The 25378-nt window shown below is 43.5% G+C and overlaps 1 protein-coding gene across 2 annotated transcripts; it reads right to left on the bottom strand.

The window, feature by feature from the left end:
* Positions 1-231: 231 nt before the first annotated feature.
* Positions 232-19016, bottom strand: LOC139366671 (aristaless-related homeobox protein-like). Of its 2 annotated transcripts, XM_071104354.1 has the most exons (6): positions 18633-18869; positions 17625-18201; positions 14490-14535; positions 9611-9924; positions 1588-1805; positions 418-669 (listed from the first exon to the last, which is right to left on the bottom strand). In XM_071104354.1, exons 1-6 carry the CDS (start codon positions 18817-18819, stop codon positions 644-646), a joined length of 1368 nt encoding a protein of 455 aa, XP_070960455.1. In that variant the 5' UTR covers positions 18820-18869; the 3' UTR covers positions 418-643. The 2 variants fall into 2 exon arrangements, with proteins under 2 accessions (XP_070960454.1, XP_070960455.1); XM_071104353.1 differs by lacking the exon at positions 1588-1805 and having other exon boundaries at positions 232-669; positions 18633-19016.
* Between the last annotated feature and the right edge of the window lie 6362 nt (positions 19017-25378).

The following is a 25378-nucleotide window of genomic DNA, read 5'->3' as shown; positions in this document are numbered from 1 at the left end:
TCAGGAGACCTGGAGAGGTGATGGTGATGATGCTCTCTCACACACAAACACGCGCATGAACGCACGCATGAACGCACACACACACACACACACACACACACACACACACACACACACACACACACACACACACACACACACACACACACACACACACACACACACACACACACACACACACACACACACACACTGCTCCAGTTTGCCAGTGCTCTTTGAATTTGGTTGTGCTTTTTGTTTGGGGCTAAGAATTATGGGGAAGGGGTGGGGAAGTTAGAAGATCAGAGGTTAGAGATAAGGGTTGGATCCACCCACCACACCACTCCAGAGGTATGAGAGGTCAGAGGGGGACAGGTGAGGGACAAAAGCCCAGGAGAGAGAGAAAAGGTTGGGATAACAGCTGTTCAGCACACCTCCTTCCCTGGAGCTCCACTGGGCAGGATGTGGATCTGGGTGATCTGAGCAGAGTGCTCTTTAGCCTTCAGCCTTAGAGCTGCAATACTGGATGCTCTGCGGTCTGCTGCAGCCGAGGAGGAGGGCGATGGGGAGGAGGAAGGGTCAGAGAGGACCGGGGGAGGGATGGAGGGAGTCTTGATGGACGGGGCAGGCTGGCTGAGGAGTGCAGCAACGGTGGAAGCACTGGTCAGAGGGCCCATACTGGAGAAGATCCTGAGAGAGATTGAGGGGGGGTGAGAGAGAAGACTGTTAGACCAGAACACCAGCATTTTTACACCAGCGCAAATACATTTTTAAAAGGCGATAAGGAGAGGAAGCGCCTTAAACTATTGAGATACTCGTGTTTTGAGTGTGTATTTCTGTTTTGGCACTTCAGGTAACAGCTTGTGTATCAACATCACACTCAGCTAATTACTGTCAATACTGACAAGGCAGAGTGATAATGTGTCTGATGCCATATACACTGCAGGGTAGCCTAGTGGTTAGAACGTTGGACTAGTAACCGGAAGGTTGCAAGTTCAAACCCCTGAGCTGATAAAGTGCAAATATGTTGTTCTGCCCCTGAACAGGCCGTCATTGAAAATAAGAATTTGTTCTTAACTGACTTGCCTAGAAAAGATAAAATACACACACAGTCTCATGAGCCACGTTAAGGGTTGTAAACTCTTCCATCTTACTGAAACCAACAAAGGTAGATGTTGCAGGTGCCTGTCAAATGAAATAAAAATGTATTGGTCTTGTACACAGATTTGCAGATGTTATCGCAGGTGCAGGGAAATGCTAGTTTCTAGCTCCAACAGTGTAGTAATACCTAGCAATACACACATAATGAAAAAAGTTTAACATTTACGAAATTAAGAAATATCAGAACGAGCTATGTCAGTTTCCGGAATATATACAGTACCAGTCAAAGGTTTGGACACCTACTCATTCAACGGTTTTTCTTTATTTTCTACATTGTAGAATAATAGTGAAGACGTGAAAACTATGAAATAACACATACGGAATCACGTAGTAACCAAAAAAGTGTTAAACAAATCAAAATATATTTTATATTTGAGATTCTTCAAAGTAGCCACCCTTTGCCTTGACAGCTTTGCACACTTTTGGCATTCTTTCAACCAGCTTCACCTGGAATGCTTTTCCAACGGTCTTGAAGGAGTTCCCACATATGCTGAGCACTTGTTGGCTGCTTTTCCTTCACTCTGCGGTCCAACTCATCCCAAACCATCTCAATTGAGTTGAGGTCGGGTGATTGTGGAGGCCAGGTCATCTGATGCAGCACTCCATCACTCTCCTTCTTGGCAAAATAGCCCTTACACAGCCTGGATGTGTTTTGGGTCATTGTCCTGTTGAAAAACAAATGATAGTCCCACTAAGTGCAAACCAGATGGGATGGCGTATCGCTACAGAATGCTGTGGTAGCCATGCTGGTTAAGTGGGCCTTAAATTCTAATTAAATGGATGGAGTATCAATACAGGCATCCTTCCGAACTCAGTTGCCAGAGAGGAAGGAAACCACTTAGGGATTTCACCATGAGGCCAATGGTGAATTTAAAACATTTACAGAGTTTAATGGCTGTGATAGGAGAAAACTGTGTAATTACTCCACAATACTAACCTAACTGACAGAGTGAAAAGAAGGAAGCCTGTACAGATACAAATATTTCAAAACATGGATCCTGTTTGCAACAAGGCACGAAAGTAATACTGCAAAAAATGTGGCAAAGCAATTAACTTTTTGTCCTGAATATAAGGTATTATGTTTGGGGCAAATCCAATGAAACACATTACTGAGTACCGCTTCAAGAATAGTGGTGACTGCATCATGTTATGGGTATGCTTGTAATCGTTAAGGACTTTTTCAGGATAAAAAGAAACAGAATGGAGCTAAGCACAGGCAAAAACCTAGAGGAAAACTTGGTTTAGTCTTCTTTCCACCATACACTGTGAGATTAATTAACCTTTCAGCAGGGCAATAACCTAAAATACTAAGCCAAATCTACACTGGAGTTGCTTACCAAGAAGACAGTGAATGTTCCTGAGTGGCCACGTTACAGTTTTGACTTAAATCTACTTGTAAATCTATGGCAAGACCTGAAAATGGTTGTCTGGCAATGATCAACAACCAATTTGACAGAGCTTGAAGGATTTTGAAAAGAATAATGGGGCAAATGTTGCACACTCCGGGTGGGAAAAGCTTTTAGAGATTTACCCAGAAAGACTCACAGCTGCAATCACTGACAAAGATGCTTCTACAAAGTAATCGGGTGTGAATATTTATGTAAATGAGATTTCTGTATTTGAGTTTCAATACATTTGCAAAAATGTTAAGAACATGTTTTCACTTTGTCATTATGGGGTATTGTGTGTAGATGGGTGAGAAAAAAATATATTTAATCCATTTTGAATTCAAGCTATAACAACAAAATGTCAAGGAGTATGAATACTTTCTTGAAGGCACTGTACATATAAAGTGGGTAAAACAGTATGTAAACATTATTAAAGTGAACAGTGTTCAATGACTATGTACAGTGGGGAGAACAAGTATTTGATACACTGCCGATTTTGCAGGTTTTCCTACTTACAAAGCATGTAGAGGTCTGTAATTTTTTTATCATAGGTACACTTCAACTGTGACAGACGGAATCTAAAACAAAAATCCAGAAAATCACATTGTATGATTTTTAAGTACTTAATTTGCCTTTTATTGCATGACATAAGTATTTGATCACCTACCAACCAGTAAGAATTCTGGCTCTCACAGACCTGTTAGTTTTTCTTTAAGAATCCCTCCTGTTCTCCACTCATTACCTGTATTAACTGCACCTGTTTGAACTCATTACCTGTATAAAAGACACCTGTCCACACACTCAATCAAACAGACTCCAACCTCTCCACAATGGCCAAGACCAGAGAGCTGTGTAAAGGACATCAGGGATACAATTATAGACCTGCACAAGGCTGGGATGGGCTACAGGACAATGAGCAAGCAGCTTGGTGAGAAGGCAACAACTGTTGGCGCAATTATTAGAAAATGGAAGAAGTTCAAGATGACGGTCAATCACCCTCGGTCTGGGGCTCCATGCAAGATCTCACCTCATCACCGCATCAATGATCATGAGGAAGGTGAGGGATCAGCCAAGAACTACACGGCAGGACCTGGTCAATGACCTGAAGAGAGCTGGGACCACAGTCTCAAAGAAAACCATTAGTAACACACTACGCCGTCATGGATTAAAATCCTGCATGTCCAGGCCCGTCTGAAGTTTGCCAATGACCATCTGGATGATCCAGAGGAGGAATGGGGGAAGGTAATGTGTTCTGATGAGACAAAAATAGAGCTTTTTGGTCTAAACTCCACTCGCCGTGTTTGGAGGAAGAAGAAGGATGAGTACAACCCCAAGAACACCATCCCAACCGTGAAGCATGGAGGTGGAAACATCATTCTTTGGGGATGCTTTTCTGCAAAGGGGACAGGACGACTGCACCGTATTGAGGGGAGGATGGATGGGGCCATGTATCGCAAGATCTTGGCCAGCAACCTCCTTCCCTCAGTAAGAGCATTGAAGATGGGTCGTGGCTGGGTCCTCCAGCATGACAACGACCCGAAACACACAGCCAGGGCAACTAAGGAGTGGCTCCGTAAGAAGCATCTCAAGGTCCTGGAGTGGCCTATCCAGTCTCCAGACCTGAACCCAATAGAAAATCTTTGGAGGGAGCTGAAAGTCCGTATTGCCCAGCGACAGCCCCGAAACCTGAAGGATCAGGAGAAGGTCTGTATGGGGGAGTGTGCCAAAATCCCTGCTGCACTGTGTGCAAACCTGGTCAAGAACTACAGGAAACATATGATCTCTGTAATTGCAAACAAAGGTTTCTATACCAAATATTAAGTTCTGCTTTTCTGATGTATCAAATACTTATGTCATGCAATAAAATGCAAATTAATTACTTAAAAATCATGCAATGTGATTTTCTGGATTTTTGTTTTAGATTCCATTTCTCACAGTTGAAGTGTACCTATGATAAAAATTACCGACCTCTACATGCTTTGTAAGTAGGAAAACCTGCAAAATCGGCAGTGTATTGTTCTCCCCACTGCACATAGGGCAGAAGTCTCTAAGGTGCAGGGTAGAGTACCCTGTGGTAACCGGCTAGTAACAGTGACTAAGGTTCAGAGCAGGGTACTTTTTCTGTTGCGACTGTTTGATTTGGATTTGCATTTTATATTTGGTTGCAAGGTAACCAATGAAATTGTTTTACCTGGTGACGTTTGTCACCGATTTTCTTTACATTTTTCCTATCATGATTTATTCAAACAGTAATGTGCAATTGACCAAAAATCAACAAACATTCTGAAGAGGAAACAACCTATATGAGCTATATGTCTTTATGTAGCCGTTAGCGCCACTAATGATGATGCTGATGATAATGCTAATGATGATGCTAATGCTAATGATGATGCTGATGATAATGATGATGCTAATGATAATGATGATGCTAATGATAATGATGATGCTAATGCTAATGATGATGCTAATGATGATGCTAATGATGATGCTAATGCTAATGATGATGCTAACAATAATGCTAATGCTAATGCTAATGATAGCCTCTTGTCCTTACAGAAATAAATAAAGTCAATAAAAAATAAGCTACTACATCAGAAAGCATGATTTGGTGACAGAGGATGAACTTGGGATTGTTTTAAGTCGCATTGCCTACAGTCAGAAGGGCCCGCAATTTGGACAGTGCGCTTGGCAAATACCACATATATAATTGTTGAGTTGCGACTGTCAGCCCCATCCACGTCGATGCTCTCTCTGCTGTCTCCTGCAGTCCACTATCAGCTCCTGTATATTGTTGACATTGAGAGGTTATTTTCCTTGCACCACTCCGCCAGTGCTTTCACCTCCCTATAGGCTGTCTCGTCGTTGTTGGTATTCAGGCATACCACTGTTGTGTCAACAGCAAACTTAATGATTGAGTTGGAGATGTGCGGTGCTGAGCACGGACCTTTGTGGGGACCCTGTGTTGAGGATCAGGAACGGCGGACCTGTTGTTGCCTACCTTCAACATCTGGGATTGGAACATCAGAAAGTCTAGAACCATAGGGCGGGGATCAGACCCAGGGCCCTGAGCTTAGTGATGAGCTTGGATGGCACTCTGGTGTTGAGGGCTGAGCTGTAGTCGATGAAAAGCGTTCTTACACAGGTAGACAGTCCTTGTGAGCAGAGGGGGGCCACGTCAGTGGCTCAATGTTGTTTTCCTCAAAGTGGAATAGTAAGGATGATTATTGATGATGACGGTCACTAGTGTGATGTGAAGTTATAGAGGACAGTACAGGTGTGAGGTAATATTATAGGTAGAGGACAGTACAGGTGTGAGGTAATATTATAGGTAGAGGACAGTACAGGTGTGAGGTGATATTATAGAGGACAGTACAGGTGTGAGGTGGTATTGTAGAGGACAGTACAGATGTGAGGTGGTAATATAGGTAGAGGACAGTACAGGTGTGAAGTGGTATTATAGGTAGAGGACAGTACAGGTGTGAGGTGGTATTATAGAGGACAGTACAGGTGTGAGGTGATATTATAGAGGACAGTACAGGTGTGAGGTGATATTATAGAGGACAGTACAGGTGTGAGGTGGTGTTAAAGAGGACAGTACAGGTGTGAGGTGGTATTATAGGTAGAGGACAGTACAGGTGTGAGGTAATATTATAGGTAGAGGACAGTACAGGTGTGAGGTGATATTATAGAGGACAGTACAGGTGTGAGGTGATATTATAGAGGACAGTACAGGTGTGAGGTGGTGTTAATGAGGACAGTACAGGTGTCTGTAGGACAGTAAAGGTGTGAGGTGGTAATATAGGTAGAGGACAGTACAGGTGTGAGGTGGTGTTATAGAGGACAGTACAGGTGTGAGGTGGTATTATAGGTAGAGGACAGTACAGGTGTGAGGTGGTATTATAGGTAGAGGACAGTACAGGTGTGAGTTGGTATTATAGGTAGAGGACAGTACAGGTGTGAGGTGGTATTATAGGTAAAGGACAGTACAGGTGTGAGGTGGTATTATAGGGAGAGGACAGTACAGGTGTGAGGTGGTATTATAGAGGACAGTACAGGTGTGAGGTGGTATTACAGGTAGAGGACAGTACAGGTGTGAGGTGGTGTTAAAGAGGACAGTACAGGTGTGAGGTGGTGTTATAGAGGACAGTACAGGTGTGATGTGGTGTTAAAGAGGACAGTACAGGTGTGAGGTGGTATTATAGGTAGAGGACAGTACAGGTGTGAGGTGGTATTATAGGTAGAGGACAGTACAGGTGTGAGGTGGTATTATAGGTAGAGGACAGTACAGGTGTGAGGTGGTGTTATAGAGGACAGTACAGGTGTGAGGTGGTATTATAGGTAGAGGACAGTACAGGTGTGAGGTGGTATTATAGAGGACAGTACAGGTGTGAGGTGGTATTACAGGTAGAGGACAGTACAGGTGTGAGGTGGTGTTATAGAGGACAGTACAGGTGTGAGGTGGTATTATAGAGGACAGTACAGGTGTGAGGTGGTATTACAGGTAGAGGACAGTACAGGTGTGAGGTGGTGTTATAGAGGACAGTACAGGTGTGATGTGGTGTTATAGAGGACAGTACAGGTGTGAGGTGGTATTATAGGTAGAGGACAGTACAGGTGTGAGGTGGTATTGTAGGTAGAGGACAGTACAGGTGTGAGGTGGTGTTATAGAGGACAGTACAGGTGTGAGGTGGTATTATAGGTAGAGGAAAGTACAGGTGTGAGGTGATATTATAGAGGACAGTACAGGTGTGAGGTGATATTATAGAGGACAGTACAGGTGTGAGGTGATATTATAGAGGACAGTACAGGTGTGAGGTGGTGTTGAAGAGGACAGTACAGGTGTCTGTAGGACAGTAAAGGTGTGAGGTGGTAATATAGGTAGAGGACAGTACAGGTGTGAGGTGGTGTTATAGAGGACAGTACAGGTGTGAGGTGGTATTATAGGTAGAGGACAGTACAGGTGTGAGGTGGTATTATAGGTAGAGGACAGTACAGGTGTGAGTTGGTATTATAGGTAGAAGACAGTACAGGTGTGAGGTGGTATTATAGGTAGAGGACAGTACAGGTGTGAGGTGGTATTATAGGGAGAGGACAGTACAGGTGTAAGGTGGTATTATAGAGGACAGTACAGGTGTGAGGTGGTATTACAGGTAGAGGACAGTACAGGTGTGAGGTGGTGTTATAGAGGACAGTACAGGTGTGAGGTGGTGTTATAGAGGACAGTACAGGTGTGAGGTGATATTACAGGTAGAGGACAGTACAGGTGTGATGTGGTGTTATAGAGGACAGTACAGGTGTGAGGTGGTATTATAGGTAGAGGACAGTACAGGTGTGATGTGGTGTTATAGAGGACAGTACAGGTGTGAGGTGGTATTATAGGTAGAGGACAGTACAGGTGTGAGGTGGTATTACAGATAGAGGACAGTACAGGTGTGAGGTGGTGTTATAGAGGACAGTACAGGTGTGATGTGGTGTTATAGAGGACAGTACAGGTGTGAGGTGGTATTACAGGTAGAGGACAGTACAGGTGTGATGTGGTGTTATAGAGGACAGTACAGGTGTGAGGTGGTATTACAGGTAGAGGACATTACAGGTGTGAGGTGGTGTTATAGAGGACAGTACAGGTGTGAGGTGGTGTTATAGAGGACAGTACAGGTGTGAGGTGGTGTTATAGAGGACAATACAGGTGTGAGGTGGTATTACAGGTAGAGGACAGTACAGGTGTGAGGTGGTATTACAGGTAGAGGACAGTACAGGTGTGATGTGGTGTTATAGAGGACAGTACAGGTGTGAGGTGGTATTATAGGTAGAGGACAGTACAGGTGTGAGGTGGTATTATAGGTAGAGGACAGTACAGGTGTGAGGTGGTATTACAGGTAGAGGACAGTACAGGTGTGATGTGGTGTTATAGAGGACAGTACAGGTGTGAGCTGGTATTATAGGTAGAGGACAGTACAGGTGTGAGGTGGTGTTATAGAGGACAGTACAGGTGTGAGGTGGTATTATAGGTAGAGGACAGTACATGTGTGAGGTGGTGTTATAGAGGACGTACAGGTGTGAGGTGGTATTACAGGTAGAGGACAGTACAGGTGTGAGGTGGTGTTATAGAGGACAGTACAGGTGTGAGGTGGTGTTATAGAGGACAGTACAGGTGTGAGGTGGTATTACAGGTAGAGGACAGTACAGGTGTGATGTGGTGTTATAGAGGACAGTACAGGTGTGAGGTGGTGTTATAGAGGACAGTACAGGTGTGAGGTGGTGTTATAGAGGACAGTACAGGTGTGAGGTGGTGTTATAGAGGACAGTACAGGTGTGAGGTGGTGTTATAGAGGACAGTACAGGTGTGAGGTGGTATTATAGGTAGAGGACAGTACAGGTGTGAGGTGGTGTTATAGAGGACAGTACAGGTGTGAGGTGGTGTTATAGAGGACAGTACAGGTGTGAGGTGGTGTTATAGAGGACAGTACAGGTGTGAGGTGGTGTTATAGAGGACAGTACAGGTGTGAGGTGGTGTTATAGAGGACAGTACAGGTGTGAGGTGGTGTTATAGAGGACAGTACAGGTGTGAGGTGGTGTTATAGAGGACAGTACAGGTGTGAGGTGGTATTATAGGTAGAGGACAGTACAGGTGTGAGGTGGTGTTATAGAGGACAGTACAGGTGTGAGGTGGTGTTATAGAGGACAGTACAGGTGTGAGGTGGTGTTATAGAGGACAGTACAGGTGTGAGGTGGTGTTATAGAGGACAGTACAGGTGTGAGGTGGTGTTATAGAGGACAGTACAGGTGTGAGGTGGTGTTATAGAGGACAGTACAGGTGTGAGGTGGTGTTATAGAGGACAGTACAGGTGTGAGGTGGTATTATAGGTAGAATATAATGAATTGGCAGATTCCTCCTGTTGACCTGGATGGAATTATGTGATCCTTCCTTAACCCACAGGAAGCCCCACCCAATTATTATTGTCGTAAACGGTTCAGATCCTCAGTGACGCTGCCCGTGCTGTTGTTTGTTTTGATCTCTTGAGTCCTCTGTCTATATCTATGGGTATACAGGGTTACGTAGGTAGAGGTACCTATTATCTCACCTGCCGAAGGTGGGCCCGATGAAGGTGGGGTGACGGAACATGGCAGCTGCACCCAGGAATGTTCCAAGGCCCAGTGGTGTCCCTTGGTGCTGGGCCGAGTGGTTGCTATGGTGAGGAGCTAGACCAGGAAACGCGGTGGTCCAGGCAGACTCCAGGGCGGGGTGGTGGTGCGTGGAGAAGGGACCCCCATCCAGGTAGTGGCTGAGGGGGTGCGTGGCAGACAGGGGCCCAGGGAAAGGGTGGCCAGGGGGGTATGTCTGGACACCTGCCTTCTCACGCTTACGCCACTTAGCACGACGATTCTGAAACCACACCTGTGGAAAGAGAGTGGGAGTGAGGTCAGAGGTCAGGCTAGAACATATAGGCTACATGTAATTATGTAGGTTTAGTTTCTGTAGATTGAGTGAAGAGCATAGAATACTCTGTAAATATTTTCCCTGTTAAAATGTACAGTACTATACCGTCACCAGAGTTGCCAGCTTAAATCTGTCATTTTTCTTTTCAGCAGAGATGCTGTAACATACACTCACCGATTATTGGACATTTGTATTTATTAGGTACACCACCCTGTTCACTAGAATGGGTCGCTTCCGACAGTTACTTGGCTGTGTCTTGTTATTTTAAGCAGACAGACAGGCATTGAGGCATTCAGTTACTGTTTCATTGACTATTAGAATGGGCAAAACGAGTGACCTAAGAGACGTTGAGCGCGGTATGATCGTCGTCTCCAGGCACGCCGGATCCAGTATCTCAGAAACGGCCGGCTTCCTGAGCTTTTCACGCACAACAGTGTCTAGGGTTTACTGAGAACGGTGCGACAAACAAAAAACATCCAGTCAGCGGCAGTCCTGTGGGCGAGAACAGCTTGTTGATGAGAGAGGTTCGAAGGAGAATGGCAAGAGTCGTGCAAGCTAACAGGCGGGCTACAAACAGACAAATAACGGCGCAGTACAACCGTGGTGTGCACGGAACGCACCACTCGTCAATCCTAGTTCACGGATTGGTTATTGCAGTAGACGCCCACACCGGGTTCCACTCCTATCAGCTTAAAACAACAGGAAGCTGCGGCTCCAGAGGGCACACGATCACCCACCAAAACTGGACACTTGAGGAGTGGAAAAACATTGCCTGGATCATGACAGTGAGTTCAGTTTACTTGAGTGGCCTGGTCAGTCCCCAGACCTCAACCCAATAGAGCATCTCTGGGATGACATGGGACAGGCTGTTGGCAGCATGAAGGCAGCTTGATACAACACTGGTGTACTGGCATTCTCGTTAGGTTTAGTGGCTCATGAGTACGGCCCACAATTTAGTTTAGAGGTATGTGTAATGTGTGATATATGTTAATATATGGTAATATATGGGTCTTATCTTTTGAACTGATAGAATCAAGACACTTGTCTGTAGTAATGGTGAAAACATACCTGTCAATTATTATCAGGGTGATGTTTTTCTGTCTCACTGCAAGACATTTACGAGCAATTAAGAGCAGACCGAAATGGCTTGTGTCAACTTCAGCTAGCTAACGTTAACTAGCTAACATTAGCTAGCTAGCTGGGTTAGCTAGCTAGCTAGGTTAGCTAATAAAACATGCAGTAATTTAATGTTGGCAAGCAATAAAGATACTTATAAACAAGTCAAGGTACCTACTCAGCAGCAGCCGCTTCAAGAAGATACACTATATATACAAAAGTATGTGGACCCCTCTTCAAATTAGGGGATTTGGCTGTTTCAGCCACACGCTTTGTTGACAGGTGTATAAAATCAAGGACACAGCCATGCAATCTCCATAGACAAACATTGGCAGTAGAATGGCATGGACTGAAGATCTCAGTGACCTTTAACGTCGCACCGTCATAGGATGCCACCTTTCCAACAAGTCAGTTCGTCAAATTCCTGCCCTGCTAGAGCTGCCCCGGGCAACTGTAAGTGCTGTTACTGAGAAATGAAAACATCTAGGAGCAACAACGACTAAGCCGCAAAGTGGTAGGCCACACAATCTCACAGAGTAGGACCGAGTAGTGAGTACATATGGTTTGTCCTCAGTTACAACACTCACTACTGAGGTTCAATCTGCTTCTGGAAGCGACATCAGCACAAGAACTGTTCGGGCCCCTCAGTTCCAGTGAAGGGACATCTTAATGCTACCGCCTACAATGACATTCTAGACGGTCCTGTGCTTCCAACTTTTGTGGCAACAGTTTGGGGAAGGGCCTTTCGAGGTTTGTTGATATTGTGGAGAACTTGACAGGCCTGCACAGAGCCCTGACCTCAACCCCATCGATCACCTTAGGGATTCATTGGAACACCGACTGCGAACCAGGCCTAATCACGCAGCATCAGTGCCTGACCTCCCTCGTGCTCTTGTGGCTAAAATGAAGAAAGTCCCGGCAGCAATATTCCAACATCTAGTGGAAAGCCTTCCCAGAAAAGTTGTGGCTGTTATAGCAGCAAAGGCGAGATCAACTTCATATTAATGCCCATGATTTTGGGAATGGGATGTTCGACGAGCACGTGCCCACATACGTTTTGGCCATGTAGTGTACGTGGTGACATACATTTGTTTGGAATCCAGGGAAACCCTCTGACACATTGACCCTGATCCGGCGGAAGTTCCTGTGTAAACGGAAGATCCCATCTCCCAGTCGATGAGGTGACAAACAGGCGGAAAGTCAGCGGTAATTACACGTGCACTAAAACCCGCGCGCCCTCTCGTTCAGTTAGTTTAAAGTGAACTAATTAAAAGCAGTTCCCGCTGCAGTCTAACTGAGAGACTGAGATCGGCGTGGCACACGGTAATTAAGAATTGTGTTCACAAAAGGTGGAGAGAATAACGGCTGAACAGAGTCCAATAGCAATTAGACTAATGCGCTTTAAATTAAATTCTTCAAAATGTGGAACAAGTCATACCCAAAGAATATTTAACTTTCCCACGCCCTCCCCCTTTCCCACGCCCTCCCCCTTTCCTAGTTTGAGACAGGAGTCTACAAATGTCAACAGTAAGAGAAAGTGAACGATATTAGCCCTGAACACACACACACACACAAACACACACACACACACGCTATTCCCGTTGAAAGTGTTTAGCATTACATGGCCCCTCGGGAATTTATGAGTTTTTATCACCTCCCGATGCGCCCGTTAAGTGCCTTGTTCACCGACAGTTCTGCGAGGAGACATCTGTTGTTTTATACCGGCTATAACCCCAGACGGAGCATCGCCGTGTTTGAACTGTCTCTTTGGTTATGAGCCCCGGGCCAAGCCACGCTCTCAATGGATAGATGGGATAGGAGGGGAGAGAAAAGGGGGAGGGGTAAGGGAGAGCAAACACCTTTAATGGTCTCTCTCATTGGCTCCAAGTGTAAAGCATCGGTTCAATGAGTCTCTATTGCAATCACAAAATGGGAAATCAAACAACATTATCCCAGCCACCCTTCTGCCCTTCTCTGTCTCTCTCCATCTCCCCCTCCCTCTCTCTCTCACTCCCTCTCCACCTCTTATACCTTTCTCTCTCTGTGTCTCTTTCTCTCTCTCTCTGTCTCTTTCTCTCTCTCTCTTTCTCTCTCTCTGTCTCTTTCTCTCTCTCTGTCTCTTTCTCTCTCTCTGTCTCTTTCTCTCTCTCTGTCTCTCTCCATCTCCCCCTCCCTCTCTCTCTCTCACTCCCTCTCCACCTCTTATACCTTTCTCTCTCTCTCTCACTCTCTCTCTGTCTCTTTCTCTCTCTCTCTCTGTCTCTCTCTCTCTCTCTCTCTCTCTCTCTCCCTCTCTCTCTCTCTCTCTCTCTGTCTCTCTCTCTCTTTCTCTCTCTCTCTCTCAATTTCAATTAATTGTAAAGTGCTTTATTGTCAAAGCAAATGAAATAGATAATAAGCAAAAGGGAAATAAACAATAACAAAATAACAGTTAACATTACACTAACAAAAGTTCCAAAAGAATAAAGACATTTCAAATGTCATATTATGTGTATATACAGTGTTGTAATGATGTGCAAATAGTCTCTCTCTCACTCTCTGTCACTCTCCCTCTCCCCTATCTCATTCCCGCAATGGGAATTCAAACACAATTTTCTCCCTGAGAATAGCCCATGTTTGCTCTCACGCTAAGTGCGCTTTTATAAATCGTCCGTATCCGCTTAATTGCCGTTAAAACGTCCCTTGGCGCATGTAATAACTTCCAATAACAGGAAGGAGCTTCGCTACGCAGCGATTGGGGTCATTTAACACATTTTGGGTTAATAAATCACTCAGACTCTCATAAAGACTTTTCTCCGGCTACTGTCTGGTAAGGTGAGGCGGCAGGTAGCCTAATGGTTAGAGCGTTGGACTTGTTGCAAGAGCTGACAAGGTACAAATCTGTTGTTCTGCCCCTGAACAAGGCAGTTAACTCACTGTTCCTAGGCTGTCATTGAAAATAATAATTTGTTCTTAACTGACTTGCCCAGTTAAATAAAGGTAAATAAACATTTATAAAAAGGTCTGAATTGTAGCCTGGTGTATGCATCATTTCAAAAAAAATATATAAATAATAATGTAAGAATATTGGAAATAAAAAATAATTATAGACTTTGTAAAAGTATTATTCTATAGTCTATGAAGGTATGTAAATCTGAATATGATTTTAAATTACGCTATAGGCCTACATTGTATAAATACGCATCGGATGTTTTATTTTAATTATTATAACATAAACTAGAACAGCCTAATAATAAAGAGGGTATTATTTAATCTTATTCTAAGTGGTACTGTTCTTTAAATTCGTTTCTAATGTGGTAGCCTATATATTTCAATTACCCATTTGAAATGTGTAAGTCTGAAGGCGTTTTAGTTGAAAGCGACAGACAGCCATAATTGCAGCAATAAAACGTTAAAAGGCCACTTACTTGCACGCGCGCCTCGGTCAGATCCAGCCGCATCGCAAGCTCCTCTCTGAAAAGGCAGGAAAATAGGTTACCTTTTGTGACCGAGAACTAGGCTGTTTTTCTTCTTCTGTCCTAGCCCCACTGGTAACAATACAAGAAAATAGTTATTTTTCAGACATGGAAAACCCACAGCGAAATTAAGATCCTTTGTGCTATTTTCCCTGCTAAGGTTTGAGAGAAATTGTCGGGTTGATCGTATTGTAATCTGTCTTTTCTTCGCCATAATAGCTCCCTTATACAACGGGTTTTCTTTAGAGTCAATGGAAATACTGCTATCCAAGCGTTTACAAAGACATCGAGTGCTTGGCTGAAAGAGAAGTCTATAGGCTGCACACATTGATTACCACAATTTCGCCTTAAAAACAATGAACGCACATAGACACAGAAACATGGATCAACAATAACCTATGTATTATTTGCTTCATGATGCCAGTGTTAAAATATATATATTTTTAAATCGATTACTCCATTGTTTAAAACGTCACATGTTCCATTCACCATCTTAAATGTGTCCTATAGATGATTTACCTTGCTGAAAGCGATTGGCTAACAGAATCCACCTGCCTGTCTGATATGTATATCCACCTGCCTGTCTGATATATATATCCACCTGCCTGTCTGATATGTATATCCACCTGCCTGTCTGATATGTATATCCACCTGTCTGTCTGATATATATATAGTTTATATATGTATATATATATATATATATGGATGGAAATTAATTATGTCTGACATTCTGAATCCTGTTGTAAATGCACCACTGAACAGTAATATTACATTATGTAATAGTATACAACTATAATAAGAGAAATGTCATCTCAATCTAAATAGTCAAAGCTACATGTTCATGGGGTCCTGAAAACACATAGGTTAGCTAAATATATTCGTTTTATAGAACAATATTAGGCTTTCATGTTTGGCTGAAAAAAGAAAATAGATATATTTGAAATTCACCTCTATACATTTAATTGCATCAAAAAATAAATAGCACCAACTCATTTATGTCCACACAAAAAAACACTCATCTAGACCAGCCTAAGCAGTGACTCACTCATCTAGACCAGCCTAAGCAGTGACTCACTCATCTAGACCAGCCTAAGCAGTGACTCACTCATCTAGACCAGCCTAAGCAGTGACTCACTCATCTAGACCAACCTAAACAGTGACTCACTCATCTAGACCAGCCTAAGCAGTGACTCACTCATCTAGACCAACCTAAGCAGTGACTCACTCATCTCGACCAGCCTAAGCAGTGACTCACTCATCTCGACCAGCCTAAGCAGTGACTCACTCATCTAGACCAACCTAAGCAGTGACTCACTCATCTCGACCAGCCTAAGCAGTGACTCACTCATCTAGACCAGCCTAAGCAGTGACTCACTCATCTCGACCAGCCTAAGCAGTGACTCACTCATCTTGACCAGCCTAAGCAGTGACTCACTCATCTAGACCAGCCTAAGCAGTGACTCACTCATCTCGACCAGCCTAAGCAGTGACTCACTCATCTTGACCAGCCTAAGCAGTGACTCACTCATCTCGACCAGCCTAAGCAGTGACTCACTCATCTCGACCAGCCTAAGCAGTGACTCACTCATCTAGACCAGCCTAAGCAGTGACTCACTCATCTCGACCAGCCTAAGCAGTGACTCACTCATCTCAACCAGCCTAAGCAGTGACTCACTCATCTAGACCAGCCTAAGCAGTGACTCACTCATCTAGACCAGCCTAAGCAGTGACTCACTCATCTCGACCAGCCTAAGCAGTGACTCACTCATCTAGACCAGCCTAAGCAGTGACTCACTCATCTAGACCAGCCTAAGCAGTGACTCACTCATCTAAACCAGCCTAAGCAGTGACTCCCTCATCTAGACCAGCCTAAGCAGTGACTCACTCATCTCGACCAGCCTAAGCAGTGAAAAACTGATTTGCCTTTGCGTGAAAGTCAGTAACAGGTGGATTTGTGTAGACTTGCTCGAATTGTATGTGTTTTCCCTCTAGATGCGTAGCCTGCCCCAGCTAATGGAGGGAAACAACGGAGTTGAGGTGCGCATCGCCGTGTGTGTGTGTGTGTGTGTGTGTGTGTGTGTGTGTGTGTGTGTGTGTGTGTGTGTGTGTGTGTGTGTGCGTGCGTGCGTGCGTGTTGTACCCTTGCGCTTGGGCAGGCCCAGAAACGTAATTTGCGTTGAATAGAACAGCATTACGCACACGGTAAATCGAGCTGCAACCAGTTTATTTTCCCTTCGAGAATAATTGCCATATCGCCGATAACAAAGAGACGAGGTAAATGTGACAAAACGGTTTGGTGTTCCCACTTTGGGCCTTTATGTAAGGCCCGGGTTCGGCTGGACCGTATACCTGTCAATGCGCCAGTGTCAAATTACAGACGGGCTGAAATACGTTATCAGTGGATAAACAATTGACTGTTTTCTACAAACAAACAAAAATATAATTATAATAATAATAATATAAATGGTATGATGATAAAGGGTTTTAATGTCGTTACCCCAGACATATCTAGATTAAAATATGCATCAGAAATTATAACTTGCAGGCCAGGTTTATGCATGAATTGATCTCGTGTCCAACCCAATCTCACACTCAATTCGTGCAAATATGTAAAACAATGTAATATACACCAGCTTTGTGAAATTCTTTCACAATTTTCGGAGATATATGTTTGCCTCTGGTATTTGTATCTCAGGCCCTGTAAAGATAAAACAATGTTATTTTTTTTACCAACTTTAATTATTCCGTAATTACTATTATTTTTGTTATCATTATTATAACAGCCTACTGCTACTTGCTGTTCGTTGATGTAGCCTACACGATACATTGTAAGGTGAAATAGAAACGTCTATCCAAATCGTGTATTTAAAGAAATGTTATGAGACTTTGTTTGGGTTACATTGTTGTATGTACGTTGAATAAATGATTTCGTTCATATGAGACACGTCTCATATGAATAATTGAGTTTGTGCTGTAGCCTGGGTGACAGTGTGTTACTGTTCTCTTGCCCACTCCTACACGTTTTTGGCTTGACAATGACAACCGAGTAGGCAAAAACACCAAACAGCTATTGGACTGTGACTGTACCTGGTGAAGACGTCGGGGTAGTGTGTCTTCCGGAAAGCCTTCTCCAGCTCCTCCAGCTGATAGCTGGTGAATGTAGTCCTGTATCTTCTTTGCTTGCGTTTTAGCATCCCTTCGTCCGAGTCACTGCCTGCCGACAGACACACGCTGTCCTCGCCGTCCCTCACGTCTCCATCCCCGGCGTGGATGCTCTCCCTCTCCTCGTCCTTCGGGGAGAGACCCATCGCCTCCCCACAGCTCTCCTCTTCTTTCCCCGCGTCCTCGAACTTCATCAGCCCTAGTCTCAGCCCGGGTCCATCCTCCGGCACACCAGCGGGGCTCTGACCTCCCTCTCCCCGGCTTAGGGACGCGTTCTCCCGGTATGACTTGCTCCGGCTAATGCTCACCTGTGGAGCCTGGTTGATTTTGAGACTCTCGCAGGCTTGGTCCACCAGAAGCCTTTCCCTATCCAATTTCTCATCGAGGTCGTGAACTAAAACCCGTCCGTGGTCCAGGTACTTCCCGCCTGGTCCGTAGAGTCGGCGCAGCTTTGGTGGAAGGTGCATGTCTGTGTCTGTTGATAGGTGGTCTTTAGTTGAGCCTATGGGGAGGGTGACAGAAGTATGGATAGGTTGAAGCGACATGTGTCAACAGGCCTGCGCATTGTTCAACGCAAAGCGTCGCACAAGGCATCATTGATAATGTTCGAATAGACTTGAACATGTATTATTTCTGTCTACAGTTTCATGCACCTTAGAGTATGTATATCGTATTGACGATAAAGTTTACTTTTGGTCCCTGAAAAAGTGCTTAAAAGTGACAGATATCCTATTTTCAACACAGTCACGCAACCTCAGACACTCTCGGTTCTGATGGACCCTATGCTGTCGATGGTTTATTAACAGGTTATAGACACACACCGTATTGCCTATATTCAACACCAAAAAATGTTTTCCCGGAACGTGTAGCAAACCTTTCCACAGATGGAAAGCCATGCATGTTTTCATGAACGTTTAGCGGTGGTTGTCTTACCTTCGGTCTGCTTGTCGTCCTCCTGTCTCCCGGGTAGAGCTGTCAAACTTTGCGCCCCTGTCAGCCTGTCTTTACAGGGACTCCGTCGGCCCAGAATACTGTCGATGCAGTAGGAGGAGAGCAGAGTGAGCGGTTTACTCTTACTGTCTCCCCGGTCGTGGATATCTTCTTCGAATTGACTAGTCATTTTTTATCCGTTTAGTGAAACGCTTAGTCGGAAGTAGGCTAAATGTATTTCTCACTTACTCATTCACTCACTAACTTACTCATTCAACCTCTCTCGCTCTCTCGCTCTATCTTTTCTTCTCTCTGTCTGTCGCTCCGAGATCGTTCCTCTCTCACACTCTCACTCTCTCTCTCTCTCTCCCTACCCAACCTTTAATTAAAGACACTGTTGGCTGGCTCTCAAGCTCCGCTATCTGCTTGCTCACATTGACGTGTGTTATAGCGTCCCTGATTGGTTCATGTGTAGGTGAAAGAGCAACTTTATATATTTTTGTATATTATGGTAATTTTGGAGAAACGGAGGAAAAAAAACAGAGCTCGCGATGGAACCCTGCTCCCATGGACTGAACTCATATTTGACTCTATGCAGGTGTGGCCCATACTGTTTAACTGCAATTAATGATAGGTTGCTAATAATGATCATAAAAGTAATATTAATGACAATATTAATAACAATAGTCATAATATTCATAAAATTAATATTAGTGTAATAATAATATGCATAATAATACATATCTTCTTTTGAAATATGTATTATCTTGTTGCGTTAAATAATCACGTATCACAATTCAGCCCTTCAGTTAAGTGGAACCCGTTTGGAGATGTTAAATCTAGTCCTTAGTTTACTGTGAGCCTTTTTCCATACCTCTGTAAACCTCAGTGGGCCTTTTTCCATACCTCTGTAAACCCCAGTGGGCCTTTTTCCATACCCCTGTAACCCTCAGTGGGCCTTTTTCCATACCTCTGTAAACCTCAGTGGGCCTTTTTCCATACCTCTGTAAACTCCAGTGGGCCTTTTTCCATCCCTCTGTAAACTCCAGTGGGCCTTTTTCCATCCCTCTGTAAACTCCAGTGGGCCTTTTTCCATCCCTCTGTAAACTCCAGTGGGCCTTTTTCCATACCCCTGTAAACCTCAGTGGGCCTTTTTCCATATCTCTGTAAACTCCAGCACCCTCATCTTATACTACTATAACTCAAGTCCTCGGATCAATGTCTAATAATGAGAGAAGAGAAAAATGACCAAGATGTGTGTAATCTTATTCCCATTTGATGCTGCATATAAGGATGAATGTAAACTAAGAGTTTGATGTTGTTTATTCCCATGCCAAATGAAAGAAAAAAACACGGGACAAAATGTCAAACTATAGATGTTCTGTAAAAGAATAAGGCTTTTTACAGGATGTTCTTTTATAGGACAACACTCTTCCTTTCAACTAATAATTGCCTCAGATTATCTTAAAATAAGACCAAAAGATCCCTGAAATAACTACCAGAATTATCATAACAATTTGATCATTTGATTGCTATTGATTACCCCAAAATGCTCTCGAACACTTCTGTAAGCCTTGTCACCTTCCATTTCTCTCGCGCCACACACACACACACACACACACACACACAGACACACACACACACACACACACACACACACACACACACACACACACACACACACACACACACACACACACACACTGCAACAGGAGAACACCGAACACTAATTGCCTGGCCTCTCTCTGGCAATTGCAGAGGCGATCAGATGGTCCGTGCGCCGGATGATTGATTTAAAAAGTAAAGGTGGCGATGATGAGAAGGCGTGAGGGGAGCCCGGACGCCGTGCAGGCTCGCTCCAGAGAGGGGCAGATGGCTCGAGAATGTAATTTTAAATGAAAGTCTATTTAACCCGCTGCGAATAGCGTGACCCCATCCTTCGCCTAGCGAGCCCATCACTGTTAAAAATATCATTTTCTGAATTCAATCCCAAAACTTCAACAAGCTGCAATTTACACTCTTTTCTGCTGCTGCTTCTGTCCCTCTGTATAGCTGCCCAGTTACTAAGATTCAGCCGAACATGAAACATAACAACAAAACATATCTTGAGAAATGTTTAAAAACGTTTTAAAAGTGATAGGTTATAGTTTGAGCTCTCGGTCATGGATTTCCACGAACGGCATAGATTTGTTTGTGAAAATAAAATGAATGTGTTTCTCTGTATAGGGCGCAAGGGTGATCGATCAAGATTAACGTCGACATTTGACATCTATCCATGTCCTGAGGATGTCTGGAAATGAGCGCTATTACCATCAAGTAGGATTCGGTCTTGCCAGAGTAATGTGGACAGCAATGGCCGATGGGCGTAATCACATGTCTCTGGTTCAGAAGGTTACGTGTTCAATCCTGGTGTCCTTGTTTTAACCGCTTCCAACCGTTCCTAATGAGTGCCCAAACTTAATGTTTTTAACCCTGTCCCAACCATTACCTAACCATTCCTAATGAGTGCCCAAACTTAATGTTTTTAACCCTGTCCCAACCATTACCTAACCATTCCTAATGAGTGCCCAAACTTTATGTTTTTAACCCTGTCCCAAACTTGAACCCTTACCTTAACCATGCTGAATGAGTGTCTAAACTTAAATGTTTTTCCCCCTGTTCCAAACCCTTAACCCTTATCTTAACCATTCAGAATGAGTGTCTAAACTAATGTTTTTAACCCTGTCTCAAACCTTAACCCTTACCTATAACCATTCAGAATGACTGCCTAAACTTAACCCTTAATTTCGAAATGTGTGATGAGAAATGGAACGATACAGAGCAGCAGGGGCAACAAAAACACGTTAAAAAGCATATTTCTGCAGTGAGACTGTGAGATCTTGCTGAGGGCGCACGGTAGATCCATGGGCAAGGTTCCCCAAGACTAAGTTCTGTCATGAGACAATATTCACTAGGCTATATTGAATTCATTGAATTGAATACAATTCACGATGACATTATTTGTAGGCGTAATCTTGGGCCATTTCAAACGATTCAATCATCTTGGTGCAAATTGCAGGCAGCATATTGTCATGAATTCATTCCAATCAGGCCTCCGACGCGTGGCCGTAACCAAAGGGCTCTAGCCAAATGCTCCTTACTTACTATTAGGCTACCAACAATTCGCCGCGTTTATTGAGTCAGAAACTTCAGGGCTCGTTTTATGCTCTCAGATCAACACAATAATGAGATTTATCAACAATATAAAATGTTCTGTTTTTCCCCCTGCGCGTCACAAACAGATGCGCGTAATGCAGACGGGTATTTAGCGTCGCTATGTAATTTGGGGGGCAAAATTTGATTCATTTATCCGCGCTCTATTATTAACCCGTGAAAAGAGAGATGTCAGTCGCCATTTGAGCCAGCAGGACATCCGCGATTTGTATAAACGCACTAATTACGCCAATACACATTCGCGAGGGAAGATATAAGCGCAATTTTCACCGTTTAAAATGTCCCTCTAATAAGAGCGTATGCGGGTTGCAGAAGTTGGGGGAGGAGTGGAGGCAGTGCCCGACCGTGGCTCGTGCTCTTTCCGTTCCCATATCTCCCCCATAACACGCTAATTTGATAATTTCTATACCCCCATGCACTTGTGAATTGTGTTGTTTTACAGTTATGGTCCCAATTGGAATTTGTACAAGTGTAGCCTAATGTGCAACACAATAAGTACTAGAAACCATTTTCGCCAGAGGGTCATTTTTAAGACCATTTCTCTGTTTGTTGGCATAATGCAGAATATGCAAGTGTTCGGGTCAGTTTCAGCAGACTACTGATTTAGGGCCAGTTCTTCCACACCCCATCTCCAGTATGAGTTCAACAGAAACAGGTCCTGGGGCAGTGGTTAAGGACATGGCCTAACTATGAGTGCCGTTCACAATGCTTAGATGTTGGAACGTTTCCAGCCATGGTTCCATGGGTCACCGCTTAGCCATGTGAGCTTTGTGGGTGTGTGTATGTGTGTGTGTGTGTGTGTGTGTTTGAGTGCATGCCTCTCTATCTCTCCGTGTCTATAGCCTAGTCATACTGTGTCGTCCGCACATATACAGTAAAAGGTTGGACCAACCATCTCCGTATCATTTCCATCCATTCTAAGGGCGCCATCTTCTGGACTAAACAACCTGTCCGTCATTGCATCTGGAGAGACGGAGAAATATATCTGCCTAATAACCCACTAATAATAATCAGAGACTATGAACTGGAGTAATATTTAACTGGCAAGTGCTCATTACGAAATGTGAGGGTTTACGTCTCGATTTTAATTAACATATTTTATTCAGTTGGTTAAGGCTGAAAATTACGCATAATTGCATAATTAATCAACAAGCCGAACTGGTGTTTTCCTTGGTAGTTAATGTGGGTTATCTTCTGCCATCAAACCACGTGATGATTCATGTCGCCTTCTACAAATGTTATGTTGGGGAAGAATGATTGTAGAATGTATGCGATTCAGGTATCATGTTCATTCTATGCACTGTGACTGTCTGAGATATAATATTTTGTGTATAGCCTATAAGCTCCAATTGTTTGCATGTCCAAGCAAGCCATGTTGACTTCCGGGGTCATGGCTAAAAGGGATCCAGCTTTTGTCAAATTAAGGCCCAGCAGGACAGTATATAGCATTTCAGCTAACCCTAACCCTTTTCCAAACCGTAAACTAATGATCCTAACCTGCTACGTTAACTATCCTAACCTGCTGAGTAAATGATCCTAACCTGCTACGTTAATTATCCTAACCTGCTGAGTAAATTATCCTAACCTGCTACGTTAATTATCCTAACCTGCTGAGTAAATTATCCTAACCTGCTACGTGAATTATCCTAACCTGCTGAGTAAATTATCTCAACCTGCTACGTTAATTATCCTAACCTGCTACGTTAATTATCCTAACCTGCTACTAACCAACATCTCTCTCTCGCTCTCTCTCTCTCTCTCTCTCTCTCTCAATTCAATTCAATTCAAAGAGCTTTATTGACATGGGAAACATATGTTAACATTGCCAAAGCAAGTGAAGTAGATAATAAACAAAAGTGAAATAAACAATAAAAATGAACAGTAAACATTACACTCACAAAAGTTCCAAATAATAAAGACATTTCAAATGCCATATTATCTATATACAGTGTTGTAACGATGTGCAAATGTTTAAAAGTAAAACATTGAAAATAAATAAACATAAATATGGGTTGTATTTACAATGGTGTTTGTTCTTCACTGGTTGCCCTTTTCTTGTGGCAACAGGTCACAAATCTTGCTGCTGTGATGTCACACTGTGGAATTTCACCCAGTAGGTATGGGAATTTATCAAAATTGGGTTTGTTTTCTAATTCTTTGTGGGTCTGTGTAATCTGAGGGAAATATGTGTCTCTTATATGGTCATATATTTGTCAGGCAGTTAGGAAGTGCAGCTCAGTTTCCACCTCATTTTTGTGGGCAGTGTGCACATAGCCTGTCTTCTCCTAAGAAACATGTCTGCCTACAGCGGTCTTTCTCAATAGCAAGTCTATGCTCGCTGAGTCTGTACCTCGTCAAAGCTTTCCTTAAATTTTGGTTAGTCACAGTGGTCAGGTATTCTGCCACTGTGTAAACTCTGTTCAGTGCCAAATAGCATTCTAGTTTGATCAGTTTTTTTGTGAATTCTTTCCAATGTGTCAGGTATATTTTTGTTTTCCCATGATTTGGTTGAGTCTAATATCTCTCTCTCTTAGTTGACTGACTGATTAGGCCTAATTGATTGTTGTTGTCCTGACATTGACCGTGTTCAGTTTTAATCTGACAGAATATGAGCCGTTAACGGAAGTTCCAGTCTCGTGGCCCCGCTGCGGGTGGTTTATCTTCTTCCTCTCGCTGGTATAATTGGATGCTGCTCCGCTCGGGAACGCTAGCAGGAGTAGAGAAAGAGAGCGAGCGAAACGAAGCGGGCTTTTAAAGGCGCTCTAAGCAAAAGATAATTAGCGGTTATTAACAGCCCCGCATATTGAGAGCGCGAGGGAGTCAATTTAATGACTTTGTTGGTTCAGAACTACAGGCGATGATCGAAACAACAAAGGCGACGGCGCACGCAGTCATCATCAAATCAGTAGGCCACATTTCCAACCATAATGCGGTCTGATAAAAAACAAAGGGATCTAATTTCACTCAACTGACTGGATAATTTGTCCCAATAATTGATGATTTAAATATTTCAAACCCAAGATTAGGCTTCATTCTCCTCAATGATTACGTAAAAATACACGCAGGGCCCATCAAAGAAAAGCCTGTAAATTGTATTCCCTAAAGAGGTGCCCATGCATGAACTTTATTCGTTGCATATCTGTTTTGGCCTGCATGTGTATCTGGAGGTGAAAGAAACGCACAGCTGTTTAGGCGAGGTGCTGGCTAGCGGAGTAAAACACCTGAATAAGAAAACGAGAGCCTCACACTCTAGGAGCTCAGATGCAATCATTTATAACCAACGTTTGGACCGACAAGCTGTCTTCATCAGGATATAATGATACACACTGCGGGTCTCTAGTTTATATAGTTTGAAAGGACACACAGGTGTCTGTAATCATGGTCGGGTGTGGCTTGATTTCATTAGTTCATTTACATATATAGATAGAACATACACAAAGCATAGGACCATAGACACAATGTGGCTACATAGACCTACACACATTTACAATGAATAGCAACGTCACAATAATGGCTTCAGATCACAGTCTAAATTG

The sequence above is a fragment of the Oncorhynchus clarkii genome, chromosome 15, assembly GCF_045791955.1.
Source record: "Oncorhynchus clarkii lewisi isolate Uvic-CL-2024 chromosome 15, UVic_Ocla_1.0, whole genome shotgun sequence".
Lineage (NCBI taxonomy): Eukaryota > Metazoa > Chordata > Actinopteri > Salmoniformes > Salmonidae > Oncorhynchus > Oncorhynchus clarkii.
Note: the sequence above shows the minus strand (reverse complement) of the source record. Positions and strands in the feature narration are given on the sequence as shown.